The 25,487-nt window shown below is 40.6% G+C and overlaps 2 protein-coding genes across 4 annotated transcripts in view; both read right to left on the reverse strand.

Annotated features, from left to right (window-relative positions):
• Nucleotides 1-6,220, reverse strand: part of IPCEF1 (interaction protein for cytohesin exchange factors 1) — a 78,792-nt gene extending 72,572 nt beyond the window's left edge. For 2 of the 3 annotated variants that reach the window (XM_056486483.1, XM_056486480.1), the window contains exons 1-2: nucleotides 6,161-6,220; nucleotides 5,125-5,237 (exon numbers count right to left, since the gene is read on the reverse strand). The gene's annotated coding sequence lies outside the window, so the exon portion shown is untranslated. Of the gene's footprint in view, nucleotides 1-5,124; nucleotides 5,436-6,160 lie in introns of those variants that run through there. The other variant, XM_056486481.1, reaches the window with a different exon arrangement.
• A 6,390-nt stretch (nucleotides 6,221-12,610) lies between these two features.
• The window catches only part of CNKSR3 (CNKSR family member 3), a 52,339-nt gene continuing 39,462 nt past the window's right edge, over nucleotides 12,611-25,487 (reverse strand). Inside the window, exons 7-13 of the mRNA XM_056486479.1 lie at nucleotides 24,106-24,165; nucleotides 21,557-21,625; nucleotides 20,704-20,850; nucleotides 19,074-19,198; nucleotides 16,480-16,688; nucleotides 15,928-16,017; nucleotides 12,611-14,759 (exon numbers count right to left, since the gene is read on the reverse strand). Of these exons, the coding sequence (XP_056342454.1) occupies nucleotides 14,461-14,759; nucleotides 15,928-16,017; nucleotides 16,480-16,688; nucleotides 19,074-19,198; nucleotides 20,704-20,850; nucleotides 21,557-21,625; nucleotides 24,106-24,165 (999 nt within the window). The 3' untranslated portion in view covers nucleotides 12,611-14,460. The remainder of the gene's footprint in view (nucleotides 14,760-15,927; nucleotides 16,018-16,479; nucleotides 16,689-19,073; nucleotides 19,199-20,703; nucleotides 20,851-21,556; nucleotides 21,626-24,105; nucleotides 24,166-25,487) is intronic.

A 25,487-nucleotide genomic window follows, 5' to 3' on the forward strand; every position in this document is an offset into this window, starting at 1 on the left:
ATAAACTCGAGAAATCCTAAAAGTAAAACAGTGCTACATAAATGTATTCACACCCTGATAACTGCCTGCAGGACCAAGACCTAAGTTAAGTAGATTCTACAAACCTCATTATTGTCTGTATTTACAGAATATGATCTGATATATCTACGTTCCCTTTTTGCCATCATTATCTTGAATGGAGTTTTATTTATGTCCATGACTAGTCAGGCTCCTTTTTGTATGAATACCAGCATTCATCCACAGAGAAAAATAAAACATCTTTCTCCCACTGCAAGAGTTTGTCTGGGAGCAGAGACCCACACAGTTCAGCCAAGCAGTCAAATGCTGCAAAAAAAAATCCACGTTGGAGAGCATGTGAGCAAACAATTTCCAAGGACTTGTACACCAGGCTTTGATACATAATCTGTTTGTTGCACTGTTACAGACAAGTCAATTTTTACCATTCAGAATATTTTCACAATCTATTTGAGATAAGAAAGAGAGAGCTGAGAGGACTAGAAATGCAACCAGGGTTAGTCACCGCTGACAAGCCCTCAGCAGCCCAGCCAGCTGAGTAATTCCTGTGCTGCTCTCCTACAGCAGAGTCACACAGATAAAAGCCCAATGGCACCACCAGTCAGACAGCAAGTGCCAGCTGCTCATACAACAGTATTTGAAAGAAAGGTTAAATAATACAGCAGTTAAAACCTTGTCCAGAAATTCCAGGGGAGGGCTAGCCCTCTGCATGGATCCATGGTACAGCCTTACCCCAGCAAGGAGGAGACATCACTTCTCCTGCTCCTCCACCCCTGTGAGCAGCACCTGGAGCTGCTGCTGCCCTTTCCTGCAGTGGGAGGAGAGGACAGACGGAGAGGACAGACAGACAAAAGAAACAGCTCACTCTGGATCTCTCTTATAGCCTGTTGGTCCCAAAACACTCTGGACTACATTACCTCTCACCCATTAACTTTCTCTTCCTAAAGAGAGTGTTGGACCTGCAGATAGGATCATTGGGAAGGGTAAAGTACTGGCAAGGAGCTGATTTGGATAGCAAGGAAGCCAAAGGGCACATGATGGCATGTGTGAGAGAGAAAGGCTCAAGCATGTCCTGAAAGCCCAAGTGCCAGTCAGGTATCCAAAAGGAGAAACTGATGGTTAAAATAAATAATTAGCCCACAGTCTCAAGCCAAAAGCCATTGGGAATAATGGTTTTGTTCTCCAAAACACTTGCTGTGCTTGAGTCTTGTTTAAAGCCTGGAACAGAATTTCAGACCACTGTTTTAACCAAATTTTATCTAAATCCATAATTTTCAGGGAAAAAAAAATACAACAGGAATCTTAAGTCAAATTATCTTCTAATCTAATTGTGGACCACCTTACCTAGTTTCTTCCATTCTGTTAAACCCAGTCTCTTATAGTACAAATTAAATTCAGAATAATCCACTTTTTCTGTTCATTCTCATGATGGATTTTCAGGAGAATAAATAGACATTTATCAGAAAAGGAATAGAAATAAAACATTTTTCTAAAGAAGGTTAAGTGGCGCCTGATAGTCTCCAACCTGACAAGTCAAGCAAACAAGGAGAAGGGGAAACCCTACCTTGTAAGCAAGGCAATTACAAATCTAGTTTCTACATTCTGGAATGAAGCCAAGACCTAAGTGTGAAGGACTGAGAGTCTGTTGTAAATTCCTTCAAGTGAAAGTCTCTATTTAAAAGGCAGAGAACACATTTTAGAAAGGTCATGAAGTCACAGCAGTTGTTTGGGTTTTTTTCAAAGCACAACACTAAATGAAACTTCTTTTTAAAAAGGCAGAGATAGACACAGCTGCACACATAGACACAGTTGGAGTGTAACCCTCACACTAGAAGGAGAATAGCAATGATTAAAAGTAGGTTTTGCACTGAATTTTTGTAGGTACTTCAATACTGAGTAGGAATTGCAACCTCAATGATTGTGAAAATACATTCTTATATATTCTCAGTTTAAAGAAAAAAAAAAAAAACAAGAGAACTATACTTCTCAAATAAGCATAAATTGAGAAGTTACACTTAAGCTGTTTCACTAAACTTTCATTTGAGTCTGGTGTACCCTCTGCCTAGGTAAGGGGCTGTGTGGAAAGAGAAATATGCCAACAGCAGACTCAACCTTGACTATAGTTTCCAAGTCTAAACTCTTTGGAAGGTTTTAGCAAAGGTAAAAGACTGAATGTGAAAGACAGAGCTAACAAGTCATGCCATTCCATCAAAAATATTATAGTTGAGTAGTTTAAACAGAATTCAGTGCATGGGTACATACATTCACCCACAGTCATACACACATGTAAATACTTTTATACTTATATAAAGCTCAGGCAAATTCCACTGAAACTAGGAAACCAGACTGGAAAATCCACTTATATTACACCTTTGCATTTTAGTCATAAATTAAAAAGACTGTGGGTGTTGTGACTAACTGACAGTAAATTAAGCCACTACGTGGTGTTTACCTTGGGGTAAACACTTGCCTCTCCTGATTTTTAATTGGAGGTTAACTTTGGCACACTCCACTATAAACAAGTCCTGGCACTAAAAACAAAGAGACAAGGAATCATTTCATGGATGTATTCCCGTAGTTCATCAAATATTCATCACTTACATTGCCTGGATATATTGTCAAAGGTGATAAACTCACATATCAATAACAATAATCTGATATTCTGCTCCACTCCTCACCACAGAGGTACCCCAGTCCTGACTCCAAGGAAAGCAGCAGAGCAGTGTGCAACCATATCCAAGAACATGAAAGGTCTGGCTCTGCCTCTCAGAAGCCTTCCTGAGCAAGTATAGCAAAACAATACCTTGATCCTGGCCCCCATCTCTATTCACCTGACATATAATTGCACACACATAGAGAAGTGACTCTGAAGTAGATACAGAATGACCCAGAAACACTTCATACACCTCCTACATAACACCAGAAGGCCTGAGGCAAACACCCCAGACACCTGGTGTCACTCCCAGTCAGCATGCTGGCAGATCACACACACAAAAAAAAGCTACTCCAAGGAAGGGTCCTGGCACAAAAGTGGTAGCAAACCCCAGAACAAAGCTGCTATAGCACCACAGGATATGTAAGCAGTCTCACACTGACCAGCTGGCAAGACTGCCACTTTTCAGGCAGTACACGCTAGAGATGCCCATCTTTCTTGGAGTTGTACTGTGCCTCAAGCAGACCTGAAGATACACAAATCTCATTTATAAATATATGAATATTTTGAAAAACAGAGGTTATTTGTTATTGTTTTTTAGCTTATCAGGCTGTTACTCTCTTGCATTGTTACTTTGTGAAGTATATTATTCCCCCCTCCCCAAAATTAAAACACAACACCCTTAATCACAGGTTGTTCCCACTAATAAATTACCTATTTAATATGTTTACATAGGCTCTTTTCCACAGTACGAGTCATGTTGAAATTGCCCTAATTAAAAAAATCTCCATTTATTTGCATGACTAATCAGTACTTATCTGTAACACGCCACTTTATATCTTCAAAGAACTTCAACTGCATATAAATGGATTATCTGAAAACTTGCCCAAAAATGTATCTTGAAATCTGATGCAGAGACTCAGCTATTGCTCCCTAAAATAACTACTGGCTTTAGGTGCACTCTGGATCATAGTGAGGGCAGCACTGACAGGTCTGCAGAAGCACATGTGCTACTTGTGGAAAGAGTAAATATTCCACAGAAGAGAAAAAGGCAGCAGACCAGACCGTGTTCCTTGATGACATGGAAAAGCAGATGGCTCAGTCTTTTGAGTGGTAGTAAAGACAAAGCCTATCCCACTTCCCACCATGCTTTTTGCTGAAAAGAGCTGTCACACTCATGTGCAAATGAAGTCCCACATCCCTAAAATTGCTTGCAAGAGACTTGCCACCATCCTTTCACTTCCTCCTCTTTGGAGCTTTCTACAGACTTGAATGTCGAAATATTCAGGACATCTGGTGCTGCTTTCTGGAGAGTCTGGCCACTGACAATTTGCACTGCATGAGAAATTAATTTCTTGGTATCATGCCACCCATGTGTCTCCCCATAAAGTTCATACCCCTGGGCTACTCATCTTTTTACTTTTTTGCTTCACAACTCATTTTAACAAGGATTTTATATACAGAAACAAACTACTTCCATAAGCACAGAGCTGCCCTACCTATCTGAAAGTTATTTGCCTTTTTAAAAATTAAAAATTAAATTAGAAATGGCAGGGATGTGTGTAAGTGTCTTTCAACTCTATCAGGAAGCAGTATAAAAGAGCTGATTTTGTAGGTCTATTATCTTGATTTTAAAAGGTCAAACTATATTTTAGGGCCATCAATATGTTTTCCTTTGTGAGAAGTGTAGCACCATTCCCAATACTTTCCTTCTATTAAGAAGAAAACCCCCATAATTCTTCAAAACAAAAAGTGGTGTTTTTATAAAGTTCTGCAAGTGCCTCAACTGAAGGAAAAACAGTGCTAATTTTCTATGATGATTTTACTGTACATAAGCACAAAACTGCAAAATTACTGATTCTGAATGTTACTGCTCCCTGTCCCTCCTTCCTGTGTGGTGCCCCTGAACTGCATCTTCCCATGCATTCATTTATTGCTTCAGGGTCCTTTGAACCTCCAAATTTCACTAGGGTCATGGTGAAGCGTGCATGGTGGCTTTTATCCAGAAGGGCCTGAAAGCACTTGGTGAACTCTACCAGGATGCAACCACCACAGCCTACTCACATCTCTGCAAATTCACAAGGGTGTAGAGACATCAAGAGATCATTCAGTCTGTCCCTCCCAGCAGGATCAATTATAGTCGGGCTATTTCTGACAGAGGTCACCTAACCCGTTCTTTAAGACATCAAATCATGGAGGCTCCACAGCTCCCTTCAGCATCTTAAACCAATGCTTAACTCTCCTTGACACCAGGTTTTTCAACCAAATTCAAGCTCTGGGCTGTAATTTAGGCTTATTGTCTCTTGTTCTATAAATTTCTTGCATAACTCTTTAATGTTTGCTCTTATGACACCAAGGCTGTCATCTTCTCTTAAGACTATGCAGCATAGTTTGATTTAATATTTTCTCAAAGGCCAATGTTTTCTAAGCAACAGTGGCTGTGTAAGAGTACTTACCTACTGTGTAAGTACTTCAGGTTACTGCAGGCACTGCCAGCCCTAAAATGACCATCACCAAAAGGAATGGAAGTGTCCCCCTTGCACAGTTAAAGGCTTGCTTTCTTTCTGCTCTGTGTTGGTTAGAAATACAAGTAATTTGCCATCAATTCCCAGGCAGTTCATTATTCACACTGACAGAGTCACACAGTTTGGTTTAGACTCAAAAGGAGATTTGAATACCTGCTGGTTGAGTCCCTCTTCAACTTTGGGAAAAAAAGAGAAACCCAAAGAAAAGTCAGAGAAACAAGATCTGAGCAAAGCCTCTCTGCATTGCTTTTTCCATTCTGCTGCTCTTTAGGCCCTTTCAACTGTACTAGTAAGTACAATAGAGAATAATTAAATCCCCAGCACACTCAGGAAGCTAAAACTACAAGACAAGGCTTGCTAAAATAAAATCTTATCATCTAAATAGGTAAGATAGACTGTAACAGAGGGATAGATCATTGAAAAAGAAGAAAAAAACTTATTCACCAATGTCAACATAAATAAAACATCCACAGAAAAAAAGATGCATGCTAAATGTTGAAAACTAAGGATGTAGCTGCAGGGAGTACGTGTGGGGTTTTTCTTCAAAACTACTGCTCCCCCCAACCCTGTCACATGTCTGTCCCACTCCTGACCTGGGAGTTTTTTCAGCTCTAAACTGCCCTTCACTACCATGAGCTTCAGTAGGCAAACATGTAAATTGGGTGTTAAGTTTACATGAGCAGCACAAGAGAAATAGAGTTACCATTTTTTGGCCAGTGACTGAGGCAATGAATCTCACAGTTCACCTCCTTATTTCAAGAGGGGAGAGCAGGAGACACAGAAGCTACCAAGTCTGAATGATCCCCAGCCCTAGCACATATCCCATGTGTTCCCCCATGAAGAACTGCTTGAAATATAATGAACAAATCATGCCTAAAATGTTCATAAAGCATTATTACTTTAAAATATAAACACTTTATAACCTATATATTGCCCCTTCTATCCTCTTAATAGAGCTTTAACTTACCACAAATTTAGAGAGATCTCAGGGAAACCATAAAGTTTGCACACATGAAGCAAGAGCTTCTCCCCCACCCCGGAGACTCCTTTCTGTCTTCCTTTTCCTCCCCCACCCAAGCCCTGAACACAGGAAGAGAGATCACCAGCTGCCTGCTGAAGAAAACAACTACCAAATAGTGTGCATCATTCAGATGGCTTGGATGATTCAGCTTTTCCATGTGAACTTTAAGTGGCACAAATGGTGCTCTGTGCATTTCTGAATCAAGCGCGTATTTAATAGTCCAAGTACATAAAACAATTCCTACTTGAAGAACAACTTTTCATCTTAAATACAGCAGCATGTCTGTTACCTTAAAATGGCTCCAGTTCTCAAACCAATCAATAATTGCATTTACCTGTGCTTATGAATTGCAGCATCTTCAGCCTTTAAAAATACATTTCATATTGTTCTCAAAAGCTGAACTGAGTAGGACAGTGAAAAGAGGATCTAGTGACAAGCTTATAATTTTGAAAGCCATCTGATGTGATGTGCATTGGTTTTAGAGTGGGAGGGCTGGGAAGGAACAGAAAACCCAGGGGTAGGAAGCAGTCTGCTCTCCCAAAATACAACAGCACGATAATACAGCAGCAGCTTCATCATGAGCATCCCACAGTTACCTGCAGCTCATTGTCAAGAAACTTGTAGCACAATAATATTAAAAATTTCCAGACACTGGGCTGAGATATGAAATCCCACACAAATGCAAACCACATACACATTTACTTTGTGTATTTTTTGTTTAGTACTGCTCAGATAAAGAATTAGTGCCTGGTTTTACTTCTCTAGTTTCTTTGGCCTTTATTAATTTGCTCAAATGTTCTTTTGAATCTTCTTCACCAACAAGATCCTATTTTCATTTCAGCCTTTCAATCATAAACCAGAAACAGCTCTAATGAACCAGATTTGGCACAAAAAGTAGAAGGAACAATCAGACCTAGTGCTGAGGACAGAACCTCTTGCCTGACAAACCTTTACTTAGTAGGAGAATTTCTTATTTACGCTGGGGTATGAAAGCAGCACGAGCATGTTGAACACAACACTGCCTTCTGCAGGCACCCAAGTGTGACAATGCCAAAACTGCCTGAGATGCTCAGCAAGGGCACCTTGAGCAAAGGGAGAAGGTGGCAACAGACTGAATAGACTAGTCATCACTGGAAATCACTCAAGACCTACAGAAAAACAGAAATGTTGCTTGGCCTGTGCTTTGAGCAATGGAAATGAGCCTTTGAGGTCAGGTAGTGTGACACCTTCCACTAGGGCAGCACCTGGAGTTTTGTCTTGGGGGCACAAACTAGGCAAGAGTACTGGAAAGCAACCAGAGAACAATGTTCTGGCAGAATCTCTTCTCCCACTATTGGCATCTATATGTTTTTTTGTGATTTTTATGACTGGCTTCCACTTCATTTTAAAATGTAGGCATGTTGCACACCCAGCCCACAAAGCTTGTATCAAACTAGTCAGGGTAATGCAATTCTCACCTCACAGCTCCTGCCCTGAGACAGCCAGAGCCAGCCTCACTAGCCAAGATGTCTTTCTTCACAGCCAGCTACATGAACAGCAGTGTGTGAGACCAGAGAGTGTCCAGAATCTCATGCATTTTGAAAACACACCAAATACTTCATTGCAAACTAGATGAAAAATCCACATGTGCAGGAGTGACCTGTGGGAGGGGTCATGCGCTTTGGTTACCATGCATGATTCAGGTTTTTTGAACTTCACACTTCTGGTGATGTTTGTTTCCACTCCCTGGCATTTCTTGATAGGGAGAAAGATAGCAGGAGTTCTTCTCATCACAGCTTCCCATCAGACCTCCCCCACTTTGGTCAACCACTGGGAAAATGAGTCATGATGCTGAAACCTGAGCCTCTTCCACATCCTTCTGAAAGCCTCATTTCCCACACAGCCCAAATCCATTCCAAGCACAGCAGCCACCTCTGTCAGTAGCAGGCCAGATGCATTCCTTGTGGCCAGATTCCCCCATGTGTGATACCCGGGGTACGTGCCCTGGTGCCTCTCCCAGACAGCCCCAGCTCAGTTGTTCCCTTTGCTTTAATGAAGCACTAGGTGAAACATGCCTGTGCTATACCAGAGCTCACATGCTGCCAAACCTTTCTGGTTCTGCAGATAAGGGCTCCCTCATATCATCCCTGCACTAACACATCATATTATCTCCGTGCTGTGTGACACATCACCCCTCCACAATGTTCCCACCCTTGTACAGGAAAACAAACTTGGCAAATCACATATCTTGTCCCAGTAGCCTTTTATTTGGAGGCCTGCCACTCATATCCTGAGCATGAGGGAGGGAAGAGAGGAGCTGCTGCTTTAGCTGATGGGCTTCCCCCCACAGCCACTGCACAGACAGCAGGAGAGGGCAGGCAGGGAGGGGCAGGTCCACATCCATCTCTCCAATGTGACCTATGACTCCAGCTTTACAAACTCTCAAAGAGAAGACAAAACAGACCTTTCTTCCTATCCAGTGGTAAGATGATGTGTCTGGATTTAAAGGACCAAGGACTGCTCAGGGTGGTCTAAGTAACTTCAAAGCAGAGTCTAAGCCAACAGCTTACTAAGCAGAGAGGAATTCTTATATCCGAATCAAGAATTTGGAAATGTCTTCTGGGCAGCACTATTTTTGCTGGAAGGCTCTGGCTAAAACTATCTCAGACATCAAAACAAACTGATTATGCTATAAATATTAAAGACTTTATGGCTGTTTGTGAAATAAATTCTTGGGAAGCCCCTTAGCTTTAAGGTAGGGAGGAAAAGGTCAGAGAGGAAGGAGGACATAGGAAAAAGGAAATAATTAATTTAGGACATCATTTATTTTGCTCTCATCCTACTCACTTATAGGAACTTATACCAACTTGCCCCCCAGAAACCAATAGTTGAGAACTATGCCAGACAATATTAAGACTTCTGCATGTTCCATGGAACATTCAGTGATGTGGGAAAGAGAGTTCCAGCTAAAACTGTTACATCTAAGACATTCTTTGGTCATGTTGTGTGGAGGACACATTTAAACCCCACAGTTGCTCTGCAAGAATCCACAATATCTTAACTACAGCCCTCACTTTCTACTAGCATGTAATAAAATCAAACTCATCACCCAAGATGCAGCCACTAAAGTTTGGCTGATATTTTACCTGGAGGAAAATCCTTAGTTTCACTATTACTCATTATCATTCATAAGTTGTTATTCACAAGGCAGAAAAAGGTGTTTTTCCTTGTGTTTTGCTAATGAAGTTTTGTTTGATTTGGATTCTTTCACAGTTTACAGACTAAAATTTTATGGTTCATTTGTGACTACTTGACATTATGAACATTTTCACTGGAAATATGGGAAGATTTCATTAGAAACATTGGTACTGAAAAACAGCTAATTGGGGATGAAAGATGAAAACACATTAATAAGTAGCATGGAGAAGCCTGCAATTACTTGGGGGGGAAAAAAAAACATTAAACACACAGTCAAAACATTAAATATCAGTTTAACAGTGGCATATTTTATGCCTCTCAGTAAAGACTGCCCAAACAAAAAAGCCTCTAAGCACAGGTCACAAGGGTCTGAGGCTCCTCACTGCAAAGGCACTCCCAGAGCACGTCTAAACACGTGGTGGCTGAGCACCATCAGCCAGCACAGCCCAGTGATCCACCAGGACCTTGTCAGGTTTGCTCCACAGGTGCATTTCAGCAGCTCCTACTCTGGCTACTTGCACTGAAAAAGGGATACACCTACCAAGAAGGGTGTGGGCTGTCAGAAACAACCAACAAAACAAAAAAGCCCAAGCAACGACCCCTCTCAGCTGAAGATGGCACAGTAAACTGGACTTCTTTTCCTTGGCTGATGTCTGGCATAGAGAACATTTGCCCTCACCAGAGAACAAACAGAAACCACAATCATGAAGCAACCCCAAGGATTCTCCCTATAACTCAGCACTCTCTGGCACTTATTTTATGATTAATTACTCTGTCTCCATATCCTGTTAATCAATCACATAATTGCCTAAGATATCTTTGCCCTCTCCCAAAAAAATATATTGGGTAACTCCATAACCACTTAAGGGAGAAAGTCAGTGGCTTACATCATCCTAAATAACTGAGGTGACCACACAGGAAGGTTTAAAAAGAAATGTTTATATCTATTCTATGTCATGCTAAAATAAACACATTTCTCCCACTGGCAAGAACTGGAGGACACCCAGAGGTCTGGGGTTTTTTCCTCCACTGAGTATGTAATCCTCATTTTTTCTTTCACTGGCAAAGTATGTGCAACAGACAACTCCCGCCTGTTTCATATTTAGTATGCATTTAAAAAATTCCAATTCTAAATGATGTTGGAGCAGTACTATTGTTTTTAAATTTGACTTTACTCTTTTGGATAAAGTCTAGAATAAGCCTAAACTAACTAAGCTTTTGGACCACTGCATGAGGCCCTGTGGGAATGACAAAATCTTACCAGGAGTTGCTAACTATCACAATGGAAGACAAAACTGATGGTTAGGGACTTGCATTGTGCAGGCAACAGGATAAAGAGAGGTTACTATTTTAAACTGATGCAGCAGCACACAGAGCAGAATTTAGTGAAATTACACACTGACAGCAACTCTTGACTGCTTTTGTCATACATCTTACAGCTCAAGTGTGGAGTGTGGAACTATATATAACTGCTTTGAAAGACTGCCCTTGTTTCATGTCCTAGCACCATACAAAGGTAGCAGTAGAAACAAATGTGCATGCTGCAGTTGTGAGGGGTGTTTTCTTTGCAGAGTTACTGCCACACAGCTGAAGCAGCATTTGACACAACACAGACCCATGCATTTAGCTTAGCCTGAGCCCTCTTTTTTTCATTCTCCAAACTGAGTGTTTTTGGAGTGCTCTTTCTACATTTTAAGTGAATCACAGAATACACCAAGTTAAGTCAGTGGCTTCCTCAAGAGCTCTTGTCCATTATAAAAACCTTACAGCCTGCAAGGAGACAAAAGCATTCCTATGTGATGGCCACAAAGAGCACATGCTCCATAACCACAGCATGTGCAAAGTAAAGCTCAGGCCACAGAAAAGAAAGAAGCCACAGCTGCACAGCAGAACAAAGGTTTCTCCAAAGGACACAACACTTCTTTCCAATTGCCCATGAGCATTTCAATCTCACGCTTTGAGATGGTGCACTAGGATGCATGGTAGAAATTGGGAGATGAATATTTTAGTGCAGAAAACACAAGCAGAAGCCAACATTCACACTCCTCCAAGACAGCAATCCTGCTGGCAAAGGCATTTCTGAGAATGCATGCACATGAAAGCCTTCCTGCTCAGATCATGTGTAAGATATTCCAAAAATTGAATGATGAATGAAGGAAAGCTCCTAGGGAAGTAAAACCTGCAAAAAAAAAGGTTTGAACTGGATTCATCAAGATGTAAGCTAAAGCCTGATGAGGGGTTTAACTTGGTCTATTCAGGATGTGATTGCAGGTATAGAGAAGTTTGTGAAGACTACTTGGTGGCAGTGTAACAAAACAGGACACAAGATTGGGACTAAAGAAACATTTATGTAAGAAGAAAATTCTTTATCCTCTCCAACTATAAAGCTAGTCTTTCACCATCTGTTTCCTGATTTGGTTAAGTTTTGGATTTTTACTTTCTCTCCTTTCTGTTCAATGAGCACCAAAAGTATGGAGCATGCTGTTTCTAAAACAAGCCCTGGTCATGAGGAAGGAATAATTACCAGCTCATTGATGGGCACAAAATTAGTATAATACTCTCAGTACTGTGTCCACCTCTGTTGATCATCCAGAATTCAAACACTGATTAATTTACTTGTGCATAATACCAGAAGAAATACATAGCTTGGAGAATTGCCCTGCACTGCCATTAGTGTTCATTTTTATGTCTTATTTCCTCTCACACATTACCATCCAAAATCGGATTTTTTTTTTTTTTTTTTTGCAATGGTTATGTAAGAGAAAGCAAAGGTGTTGGCTTTTACATATTCTACAGACTACAATAGAAGCCTGCTCAATATTTCAAAAGTGCATGATCCTCATCCATACATATGTGCACAAATATTAAGTATTATTTTCCATTTTTGTGGGGTTTATGATCTTTTCCTGTTAACTGCATGGTTTTGCCACCATGACTGTGTATTCAGAGTATTGTGGAGTACTGTACCATGGCAGGATATCTGGAAACATATGTGGTACTCATAAGGGAAGTCAGCCTAGATACAGTTTTTGATCTGACAGATACACGTACCTTCAACATCAAGAGATGAGCCAAGTTTTTGCATAATAGCAGAATTTTTTGCAAGTTAAGTCAGAAGGATATCAGCTGTGAATTATTCCTAGATCAGTGATACTTTTTTTTTACCCCTAAACTGTAGAGCATCCTCTGTATTTACTATACATAATAAGAGGTAAAGCATGATGGCCCCCATTCATTTTTAATGTACAGAAACATGACATGGAAGATGAGCAGAATTTTCATTTTAAAAGTCTTGTTTAGACAACACCTTTAGAACAGTTCAGCCTTTTTGAGGATGGAGTACACTACACCACAGAGCCTACAACATGGCAGTGCCAGCCTTTTTCTTGGAGGCAGGACCAAACTGTTCTAGGATGTAGCTGCAAACACAGCAGCAGTTCATGTCTCCAGTACAGACTGCCATCTCAGGGAGGGGGGAGAGGGGCAGAAGACAGACATATCTGCTTTGATCAGAAAGGTGCAAACCAGCCTCCCCAGTCCTTAGTGACTCACAATCAAACATAATTAATTGAGAAGTGAATGAAACACCCTGTCTCTCTCTGTGAAGCTGTAGCACAACTTCATCAGCTCATTGCAGCAAATGGTGACATCTCGTAGACAGAATTACAGTGTGTTTTTAACATCCTGTTATCACATGTGATTTCTGCCCCAGTCCTAAGTGCAAACTAGCATTTAACATCCCTCTTTCCCCACCAATTATTAAATATAAATCCTTCTTTTCAGCAAGACCAAAGGAATAGAGGCTGTTGGCAATGTATCATCTACAAAAATAGTTAGTCTTATAATTAGAAGGTAATATGAAATCTTATTTTCTTTTCATTTGACTAAGCTGCACCCAATACTTCAATACAGGAAGGTACAAACTCTATCCGTTTAAATGTAAAAATATATACAACTATATTTAACATTTAAATAACTTTAAACACAACTGTTTGCATACTAACAATCTTATGTACATTCCTTCTTAAGCAATACCTCTTTAATATCCTCCTCTTTTGTTAAACAAGTTTTATTTTCCTCCCAAAATACCCAATGCTACTTTAAAATTCTGGAGGGGTAAAAATTAGAGCTATATAGAAAATAGCAAGATGTTTTACAATTGTAGTGTATGATAGCACATATTTTTCATAAAAACAACACATCATTCAAAAACTGAACCACTGTAAAAGTTCTCATAAGTCCAACAGGACTGTCTTTAAAAGGTTACTTTGGTTAACAGCAAGTCATTCTTAAACAATTAAGGAAAAAAAAAATATATATTCTTTCACCACCTCTACAGATGCATTTCCTTGGCATGTTGTAGCAATCCATATACCTTCACAGATGAGCACTGCAGTTGTTCAGTGCTCCTTATTTGTACTGTGATTTCAATAAAATAGATTACATATATAAGGTTGGATTGATTTATAATTAAATTAGTCCAACATCCTAAAATCTCTGAATAAGAGAACTCTCTTCCTAAGACTTCATAGGAACTCTGGATATCAGAGAAAGAACAGTAACCCTACTACTTCTTCACAAGGTTGATCTCATGCAGTACTTGAAGCAGCATCACCAAGTTGCATGAAACTGCTGCTTCCTTGCTCATTTTCCCAGCCAGGAGAGTGACAACTTCTGTGAGCTCTACATACCCTGACACCCTGCCAGCTGCACCGGCCTCTGAGCATTCAGACAACTAAAGTGCCACTGGACTTCACAGTAATGCAATGCTTTCCTCTGAGTCATTATGCACTTTCCAGGTCGTGTGTGGCCTCTACCTCACTGAAATTTTACTCATTTCCACGGGAATAAATGCCTTCAGTTTTTGGCCAGGAAGAGGAACTTGATCTTTACCTCTCTCCCCTCCTTGCACTGTGAAACCCTCTGATCCATCAAAAATGACAAAGAAAAAGGCAAAAGTATAAGATTCTCCAGGAAAAGAAAAGCGCATTAGTCACTGTGTGTCAGTGAAGCTGCAGAGCAGAGAGGTGTGACCAACCAAGGCACTTGGGAACAGCGCTGGGGACAAGTCAATGAGTCAACAATTTCAGTCTCGTGATCAAATTGACCAGCAGCGAAGGCTCTGCCGAGGAGGATTTTGTGGATGATGTAACCGATGACTTTTTAGCACCTTCCTCTTGAAAAGGAATTGTTGCACTGTTGTGGAGGTCTGTATTCACACAGCACCTGCTGCCTCGAATGTAATCCGCTCCCCTCGCTAGCTGCTTGTCAGACACCGGCCTGCAGAGCGGGTGCTGCGTGGAGGGGCTCTCCTCAATGATTGGGGGTATCCTTTCATTGCTGAAGTACCTGCAGAGGGCATCCTCACCTGTACAAACAGCAGGAGGAAAAACCAATTATTGCTGACTTCAAAACCCTACGCTAACATTTGCTGTTTTTATAAAAGTATTCTGGTTACACTTCAAATAGAAGAGAAATTAATTTTGCAGATGAAGATGTAAGCATTTCCATCTCTGATTTTGGCCAGTGATTTGTGAGGCTTTCTCTGTTTTTACTCTTCCCTAGACAACTGACCAAAGCAGCTGCTGCTAAAGACACCCTACTGGACTAGGCAAGCCTTTGGTTCTGACTCAACACAGCTTAAATACAAGCCTGAAGCACTTAGCTACATTTCAAGCATTAAAAAAGGAACACAAAACCAAAGGTAAAACCAAACAAAAAAACATGCACAAAAACCAGTCCTGCCTGCCACCTGATGATCACTTTGTTAGCATCCCTCCAGGTTGATGCTTTTCCTTATCAACTTCTACTTTTGCATGAAAATAATAGAATTCAGCTTTGATTTTACCTAGAATTAGACATTAGCTTTCATAACTGATTCCAAGAATAAACCAGTCATCCTTATTTCCCACTCTAAGAGGACTCAAATAGTCTTTCAGATGTAAAAGAGGGTGGGAAGAAGACAGTGTGGGAAGTAAAAAAAGCCATCCAACTAAACACAAAATGTTATGAGCTTCTGTCTCTCTCTCATACAGTGATGCCTGCAAAATATGTTCCTTTCTAACAGCAGTAGCAGTAAAAAACAGCTCCTAAAAGGCCCTACATTTTACATTTTGTGAACAAACTTGCTCCTTCAACAGCCTCCACAGTGAGCTAAACAAAAAGAAAGACTTAGCAAAAAAGTAGTTTCACGATCAATATTAAGTGCAGTAGAAAGGGAAAGGGCTGTGTGCAAGGGCAAAATGGTAAACCTGTGCTATAAAGTCACAAGTACAGATCTGCCCTAGCAACACATTCTAGCTAACTTTTAATGCTCACTGCAAGTCTAAGGCAGAAGATTTGGGTCCCCTCGCTGTATAGCCTCGGAAATTTCATCGTTATCATCTGGCATTCCTGCTAAACCCAGCAGTGGTCACTTTGCATCAGTTCAGCAATGTGTAAACCATAATTCATGCCTAATTTAAATGCTTTCACGTGGCTCACCCTAAGGGAATTTTGGAGAGGAAGTGAATGAGGGACAAAACCTAGAACCTTACCTTTTCTCCCTGATCCTCGTGGCCTAGAGAAGGGTTCTGCAGCTCCTATCCAGCTTCCATCAGCAGGCATTGACAAAGGACGAGGTTTTCCTAGACACAACATAGAAAGTTATGAGGAGTTACATAAAGCTGAGGAAACCAACCTTTTTTTTGCTTTTCCCAGCTAAACAAAGGGAGAGATAAGCAATAAGGAGCTCAAATTGCAGAAAAAAATAATACTTGAAGAGACTCCCACTGATGACATATAAGAAATCAGTGTGCTGAGATTTAACAGCTGTCCTCTTGCTCATTTAGAGCAGGAATGGACATAATGTTATAACCAAAATACATGTGGAAATAACTTTCTGTAGCAGCAGACCCCAGCTGAATGATATTCATTATGAAATAACAGCATTTAAGATAAATTATTTCAGATGTAGAATTTCACATTCACAATGTGTACAAATGGCCTTAATATCACCCAAGTCTGACAAGCAGTTTTCTAAGACAAATAATTTCACGCTGATCAAAGCCCTTATCACAACAGTGATAACGAGAGTGGAATGAACTCACCATAGGACTGTGTTTTTTCTCTCATCTTGGCTGGCAGGATATTTACTTCCACAGGATACCCTGGCAGCTGATCTGAATCAGCAATAGTAAACCTCCGCCTCCGGCTCTCCTGATCCAGAAAAGAATTGGGAGACTCGGCGCCCTTGGACCCAGGAAGTGGCTGACCACGTTTGCTGCCTCCTCCATACACAAAGCTCCCCTTTTCATCTCTGAAAGGACATGTCACTCCAGTTAGTGCCTTGAAAGAGTTTAAAGCTACAGACATGAGTAGCTTTGAAAGATGCTTCTAGCAGCAAGTCATGCTTGTGACAACTGGCATTGTGCTGCAAACAAGCTGGGAAAAAACCCCAAATAAGTCAGGTGATAGAAGACTTCATTATATTTAACAAGGAGAGAAGAAAGCTATCCCCCTAGTGCTAATTCACTCGTAACAAGTCAGTAATTTAACACACTGAGAAATTTAGAGGCTCCACTCCTGCAAAAGATTTTGATAAATGAGACCTTTCTGTCCTGAGGGCATCAAAGCCCCTAATTCACTGCCTGCTCAGTACACAGTTGTGACTCGGGAGTGCTAGATAAATTTATCCATCTCTGTATGTGTACTGGTCACACTATTACCTCTACCTGAGGGACTCTGCCTTCCAGTCATTGTAGGAGTCCAATACCTGTCACTGAATATTTACCACCTTCTCTCTCCCTCCTTGAAAGTTTCAGTAACAGATTCATAGTGTGTGTATATCTCTCTCTCTCTCTCTATATATATATATATATATGATTTTGCTCAAATTCTGCAAGTACTTCTGGAAGAGAAGCTACCCTTCAAGTTAAGATTGCCTGGAGTTTTTTTTCCCCTTCCTACATGTTACAATCTTATTGCTTGAAGCAACCATTAGCCAAGTCAGGCATAAAAACATATAGCTGACTGTCTAAGCACACATATACCCCAGTATTCATAGCAGGCCCTGGACAGCACATCCCACTTGCCCAGCTTTCCAGCAAGAACAATGCCATATAGCTCAGTGAATAGGAAGGAGCTATTTATGGATATGCAGGGACAAAAGCTGCACTCAAGTGTTACACCAGAAATGTATGTACATGGAGAGCTCTCCTACACCACCACCATGTGGAGACTGTGCCATGGGGAGGGAAACCAAACACTGCTCTCTGACTCCCAGTGTGCAGCAGAGGAGATCCATGACAAGAAGGGAATAGGATGATGAAGGGGGGGAAAAAAAGCAAGCATCACACAAATGCACTATAATTTCAAGAGAAAAGCAAAACATGCAGAGGTCAAAATAAATGGCCAAATAGAAGGCAAAAGAATTGTCCTTCCTCCTCTTCCTGATTGCCATAGCTTCTTACATTTGCTTTCTTTGAAGGGATGCCTTTCCCTTTCCACCCATCATCCAGGACAAGTTCTACAGCTCGTACTGCAATTTCTGTCCTTTTCAACAGAGACTGAGGTCTAAAGGCATTTGAAGCCAAATATAATTTTGTGTGTCTTTAGAAAAGACAAACAAATTGAGCATATGGACATAATTCACCAATGTGCTTGAAATTTAATGATTTGAAGAAACAACTAAGGCATTCATCTGCTAAATCTATATGCTTGGTATTATGCTGAAAGATTTAAACATTTGGGTTTTTTTTTTTTAAATAAGAACTGAGCATGTGTAACCATAAAAGCAAGGCAGAGCAGGTCAAGGTAGGTCCAACTTCAGTAAAGAGACCCTGCCTAAGCGAGCCCCCCCTCCCAGTCCTGCCCCAAAAACTGCAGTAATACAACCTCTGTCTCTGTATCAGCCCTTACATGACAGGAAGCAAGTGCCCTCCCACAATGCCTGCAGCAAAATGTCACAGTTTCTGTGCTGGGCTATCTACATGTAACCTAAAATGTCAGGGAAGGCCAGGAAGCATGCCTGCATTCTACATCCTGCCTGAAAACCCTTTTTTCCATCATGTTCCCAGATCAGCTGGCAGGGTTCTGGCATGAGTCAACATGGACTTGAGAACAAACAACAGTCAGCCTTACCATATACATAACTCCCCCTGTGCACACAGGCCTGCATTTTTATAGCTTGCACCACAGGATAAAAAAATAAAAGTTGATGTATTGCCTCTCCCTTCCCTTCAGTGGGAACATATTTGTTTTAAACAACTTGCAAGTTTAAAAATTTAACGTGATAGGTGTCATTTAACATGACATTCTTTTCTATCCTAACTCCCACAACAGTTACTCAACTTGCTAAAAAAGAAAAAATCCAAATGTTAGGGACAAAAATTACTTCTTGCTGTGTGCAGCTGGATTTAAACACTGTCAGAAATATAACTCCACAATAAAACCAGAGATGACATTGGTTCTTGTTCTGGGAACAACTCTGTGGCACTCAATAATCTTCCAGTAATAAAATCTGTTATAATCCTGGCAGTATATGCATTTAAGCATAAGTTTAAGCTATCCAACTCATTTAGGCAGCTAGAAGAAAGTTTGAGATCTGCAGCTTCCTCAAGCTGATCTGCACAGAGCTCAAACAGCAAGCCAGCTGAGAAACAAGTGCATGAAGGAGGTTTCTGTTCAGTGTTTGTTTGCATACCGAGGAGAATATGGAACAGCTGGAGGAGGGGGGATGTACAGATCCAAAATGGCTGGCTTCTCTTTCTTCAGGGAGGTATCCACAGTGCTTTCTGGTGACTGAGTTGAAAGTGGTGGAGGACTGGTCTGAAAAGTTAAACAGCTGTCAAACATCTGAACATTCGTTTATCATTCACAAAAAGATAATTTAATAATCTATAGCACCATTTTCATCCCACAGTGAACTACTATCTCTGTGATATATGAACAGTTTAAAAACTCTTAGAATCCACATTTTCCTCCACCCCCAGTCTTGGCTAACTGCACAGGCCCTCCCACAGAAGTCCTATCATGGGTAATACATTGCTCAAGAATACTTTGCTCTTTCCAGTTCTATTTTTCCTGTAAATTCCACAGACAAAAAAAGCAACTGAGACAAAATCCCCTCTTCTATTTTCAGATGCATTAAAAGAATGGAATTTGTTAAATACAGATATGATTAACAAGCCTTGTGAAGCTGGCATATGCTACCTTTATTCCACACACTCCAGTGCCTGGGGCACAGACAAGAATATAGTAGTCCACCATAGACTGGATCAATGGATATAACGAGGGCCAGGGAAGCAAATTAAAAATAGATGTGGCATTGCTCATCTTTGCAACTCACTGCTACATATTCTCAGCATCTTTCCAGGTTCCTGTCTGCCTACAGGAGAGGTTTCAAAAACCTTTCTTCTCCAATCACTCCCTCCCCCAAGGAAACACTGCTGGGCAAAGCCTATAAGCCAGCCCACCTCAGCTCTTCACACTGGTAGGCACGTCAGGCATGATGCCACAAAAGCAGGACACATGCATTGGGGTGAAGGAAGGATGAACAAGTAGTCAAGTATACATCTTTACCCATTCTGAGGGAAATCTGCCTTCATGGAGACTAGTGACAGCCACCAGCATTTCACAGGTTTAAATTATCCCCACGGCTGTAGGGAGACCTGTACCAGAACAGGAGGAGGAGGGGGAACTCTCCCTGGTTTTATTAATTCCAGATAATTAGTTTAAATTCAGTTAGGCTGTTTGCTCCTGCAAGCATTAAGCCCTAAGTTTCCTAATACAACAAGCTATTCCTCAACATGGTTATTTAAGAATTACTAACATTGCTTTCTATGTCTGCTTAATACCCATTGTCCAACAACCAAATCTTAAACATGCAGTTTAAATAATTTCTTGAAAAAAACACTCTCTCACCCTTCACTAGACTAAAAAGAGGACAAATATAAGGAATAATCTTAAGTTATTTCAGCAAAAATATATTACTGTGATAAATAGAGAAAGCATTTATTGCTCCTTGCTGATGAATTCCACACATATCAGCAGTTTTGCCTCAGATAAGTTCTCCCAGTGACACACAGACTGATAAAAATATTCAGCACACCTAGTCCCTTTGTGTACCAAAAGGGCATTATCTGGTTGCAAGGGAAGAAAAAAAAGTAAAAGAGAAGAACATTTTCCCTTTTACCATAGGAGGACAGCCATTTCACCTAACCTGCCTTGACCTATACTTAAAACATGATAGTTTGGGGCATTTCTGGCATTTCTCTTTTTTCTAGCTGCAACCAAGGCATTCCTGAGGTCAGAGAGGGCTGGCAGGTTCTCACCTGCACCAAGGGCGGTTTCCAGCGCAGGTTCTTCAGTGGGGCAGGAGTGAAATGAAAAGAGCCAGTAGGACGTTTCTTAAGCAGCAGCCTAACTCCAGCAGGATTCTCTCGCAACTTGGCCACCAGATTTTTTAGTTGCCATCCAACCTGGAAGAAAATAAAGACATCTTCTATTTAGCATTTCTTTTCTGAAAGCAAACAAACAAGAAAAACCCAAACCTTCCAGTTCAGACTGTTTGTTTTGACACAAACCTAGAAGAGATAAGGGATCCAAAAAAGCCATCTTAAGAATTTAAAATAATTGGAAAGCTCTTTTTTTGCAAGGTTCCTAATTTTCTTTCCAACTTCCCTACTTAAGTCTAAAGTAAATATTGAGATATCAAGCAGTGCTCTTTATACATAATTTCCAGTCCTAGCATGGATATACTCAAATTGACTAACAAGGGGATTCACAGTGAGCTACTTTTGTCATGCTTCTTTCCCACATTGAAAGGCATTGATTAATGTGCTAAGCAAAAAGATAATCATTACATCCAGGTTCTCAGATGCAATTGACTAGACAACCATTTGCAAATTACTGGGGGAGCTTTTTAAAGCTCTTTATCTGCATTTCAGAGGATTGTAACAAGGCATTTTAAAACAGGTCTTAAATTCAACACGGAATATTTTAATGATGTGTAAAACATTAAATATAAATATTGTATATTTATTTTATCAAAATATAGCAAAGAATAAAATCTCTTGAAAGTAAAATGTTAAAAAGCCTTAGACATTTCCCCAGGAAAGGACCAGAACTGCCTCCTGACCCCATCCATTCAGCCCCTGAAGGTCTGCAAGGCTGCAAGTTACTCACCACAGTTTGCCGATTAACCTGGATCACTTCATCACCAGCGTGAATCTTCTGGGAGCGATCAGCAGGGGACTGCAAGGAGGAAAACAAGAGCCACGTGCTGCAGCAGGTCTCTCTCCCTCCCAGAAAAACCCCCACCAATCCAAGTCAAAGGTTGCATCAGCAATGCTCTTCATTATACATAATTTTCACATCTGCTGATGACTTGAGAAATGTAAATTAACCAAATTGTTTATTTTTATACTGGGGGAACTAAAGGGGAAGAGAGAAGGCACAGCCTCCACCTGTTACAGGCCAAATTGTAAGTCAGTCATGGGGCAGTCTCCACTCTCCTTTTCCCTCCAGTTTGTACTATAATTTTAGACAGTAATGGAAGAGGACTGATGAGGATTTCTGCCCTAACACAACAACCGTTTTTAAAAATACATTAAGACTTTGAAGGTACAGAACAAAGGACCAAAACCCCTCCAATCCACAAGACAGATTCTTTGCACTTTCCCTTTTTGTTTTCTAATGTAAATAAAAGCTTCTGACTTTAATGTGAAACTGCCTGCCTGAATCACCAAAGTCAGCAGATAAAAATATTTGCATAGACAGATATTTTTCAAATACTTATCTAATAATAGTACACTTTAAAATACAATCTTCTTAGGAACAAAACCTAAGCTCTGGGGAGCCACTAGCAAGAAACTGGTAAGTATGTCAATACTTAGATTTATCAACAGCTGGTGCAATGCACCAGCCTTTGCTGCAGTTATTAAAAACACTCTCACTGCTGTAACACACCAATTCCTACCAGCCTTGACAACAACACGGACATGATACCTTGGTACTGCTGCACCCTGGTCACAGGACAGCAACTCCTCCCATTCCCCCCACCCCATGAGTGACCAGGCAACAGGCCAGCTCTTCCCAGTGACTCCAGAACTAAGCACTGGGATTAAGGACACCTTTCTCCACCTCATCACACCTTTAGACCTCAAGTAACTCTGTTAGGAGAAAGAACTGTAAGAATAAACAATGCAACAAAGGAAGAAAACACGGGGAATTTGTGGGAGGCTCCAGCTATCATAAATAACCTGTTTCTTCATTGTCCTCTTGCTTCCTCTGAGAGGAAATGCCTCTGCTGAAAGCTGCATATATAGGAGTCAACCAGCATCATGAAAAAATGCTGGGCCAGAGTCAAGTTTGTGAAAAACAAGCTGTCCTTTGGGTGACCAACAGCTCATCTGAGGCAGGGAGGGAGACCCTTGCACAGAGAGCTCCTGCAGCAAGTGACAGGTCACAGCACTGGGATCACATAGTGAGAACAGAGGAAAGAGTAAAGGTAAGCTCTGGGCAAATGTGGCATGCAAAGTCACACGTAGAGGGCATTACTCAGGAATCTTCTTGGCTGACTCATACCAAATGGACTTCCCCAGTTCTTCCATTGTTCAGTTCTCTCAACTCAGGGATGCAATTCCATTGCATTCCCATACACCAGCTCCTGGGGATAGCTACTAAAATACCATTCCAAACCTAGCAAGAAAATTGAGCCTGGGTCATCTAAATGATACATCACCATAAAGTCATCAGTTGTTCACAGATCTCTCGGGCACTTGTCAAATTCTGCTGCTCCAAAGGAAGGAGTTTCCCCAAAGGAAGAACCAGTGTTGATAACAAAAAGCAGACACTTAGGTCAATACTCAATGCTAAACGAATACAGACCCAAAATAAGATCTACATCCAGAAGTGGCTTGTCAGCAGTCTACATTACATTATTTTGCATTATTTAGAATCACTGGTTCATTCTTATTCACAAAAAAAAAAAAAAAAAAAAAAAACAAAAAAGCAGCATTGCTGCAAAAGCCAAGTTTCTCTGCTCTTTTTTCTTTCAGTCACTGTTCCTGGACAGTAGGAGCCTGTTTGAAAACACCACAGCATCACCTGCCAGCCTCAGCTGCTGGCTAGAGGTCCACTCCTTCAAGGGCTGCCCAGAAGCCTTCAATAAACTCTCAGCTACAAAGGACTCAGTGTACAAATAAAACAAGGAACCACCTGCAGTAAAAACTAGTTGCCTCTCCTGCCAAATACTTCTTCCAGCTGACCACTCTTAAAGTCTTACTTGTTCATAGTCTTTTCACTCTGCAAGGTAATTTTGTCACAAGACAGCTCATTGATTTCATTACTCATTACTGAATTTAGCCCACTACCACCTAAATGCTCCCATTAGGGGAGACTGCCTTTGCCAGTGGAGAGCAAATACATCCAAGACTTTGCTAAGCAAGATACCCTAAGAGCTCAAAACAGCAGATACAGTAACTTATTAAAGCAATTAGTTTAATGCCAAGCATTTGAACTAATTTGTGTACTTGCAGAAACTGGTGTAATGGGACTAACAGTGAAACATGCAGGCACAAAATATTTACAAACTGTGGATAAACAAACGGCGGATCACGCGGTGTTTAAAGCAGTAATGCCATGCAAGTCATGTCTAAAACAACAAAAAGTAGTTAGTGGAACTAACTCAGTCAAAGCTGCTGTCTGAGATCATCTACATTTGCTTCACTTACATTTTCTGTAGTTCCAGTAATTACGTGCAATCCATCATAAGTTGATTTGATGTACATTCCCTAAATATAAGGAAAAAATGAAAAACAAGTTTAAAGGCAAAACAAACCACATAACTTATCTGATTAAAACACTGTTGGCAACAGACTCTAAACATTATTATAACCAGTCAACACTTCATATATTCTCCTTAGAAAAGTGTGTGGTCTAATATTACAATACTCTAAACTTCTTCACAGATCATTTTAGTGCAATTTATTATAACATTTATAATGACTTAAAAACACCTAGTGCATGGAATGAGACTTAGAAACGCTCTCTGGTTGGTAATACCAAACACTGCTGGTTTTGCTGCCTTTATCTTCTTAATACCCAGCCTGCTCTAGAGAATTACAGGTTTTACTAGGTGGCCACCAGCTCTCTCCAAACAGAGCAGACTCACACAGGTGGGCTACAAGAATTGCTGACACGTTCTTTTACCAAGCTTCTCTTGGTAAGTCAATACACAGACAGCCTCATATCCACAATGCTTACACAAGCACTAAAAGTTCCAGCAGAGTATTTGTGGCTCTGTATGTTAATGTTGAGTGTGAACACAAGGACAAAGTTGATGAAGTGGCTGTTGACTATAAGAGCACCAAATTAAAAATCACAAACGGGCTATTAACTAATAATTACATAGATTTCCCACAAGAGATGACCAGCTTGATGATGACCACATTGATTTTATCATTTATGAACAAATACATAACTACTTTTCCTTTCTATATCTGTTATTAGAAACACTCACACTAAGAATTAAAGAACTGGATGTTACTCAGGAGCTGAAATCATCTTAGCTGCCTAAAATTACCACACTTGCTTTAAAAGCAGGTGGAAAAAAAGATGATCTTTTTGACCCTTCCTCTCCAGCCAATTTCCTGCCTGTTTTCCTGTCAGTATCCAACTGGGTGCACCCACCTCCTTGTTTCCTAGACTGACTCTGCTCTGATGTAGCTTGTGCATTAACAAAGAAGTTCCCACAATTGCAAGAATGCATGACTGATTCATTCAAATCCACTGGTCTAGGCAAAACTATATAGCACACTAATACTGTGCAGCTTTCTCTAAAAATGTTCATTTTTCCTGCCTTCAGGGCTAGGGGTGAATACAAATGCATGTAACAATTTAAATTCCTTCCAATTCATTCTAACACATCTGTTTCCTAGACAGAAAATCCACCAAGATTCCAAATTAAGTTTCTCATAACCAGCACTCAGCTAAGCAGAATCCACTGAATGAACAAGAGTCAGTAACTAGACATGGCCACCAAACAACTACAAGCGTCTAATTTCCCTGCTAACAGCAAACCTCCAAAATTCTCCCATTTATCTCAATCTTGCAA

The sequence above is a fragment of the Oenanthe melanoleuca genome, chromosome 3 (assembly GCF_029582105.1).
Source record: "Oenanthe melanoleuca isolate GR-GAL-2019-014 chromosome 3, OMel1.0, whole genome shotgun sequence".
NCBI lineage: Eukaryota > Metazoa > Chordata > Aves > Passeriformes > Muscicapidae > Oenanthe > Oenanthe melanoleuca.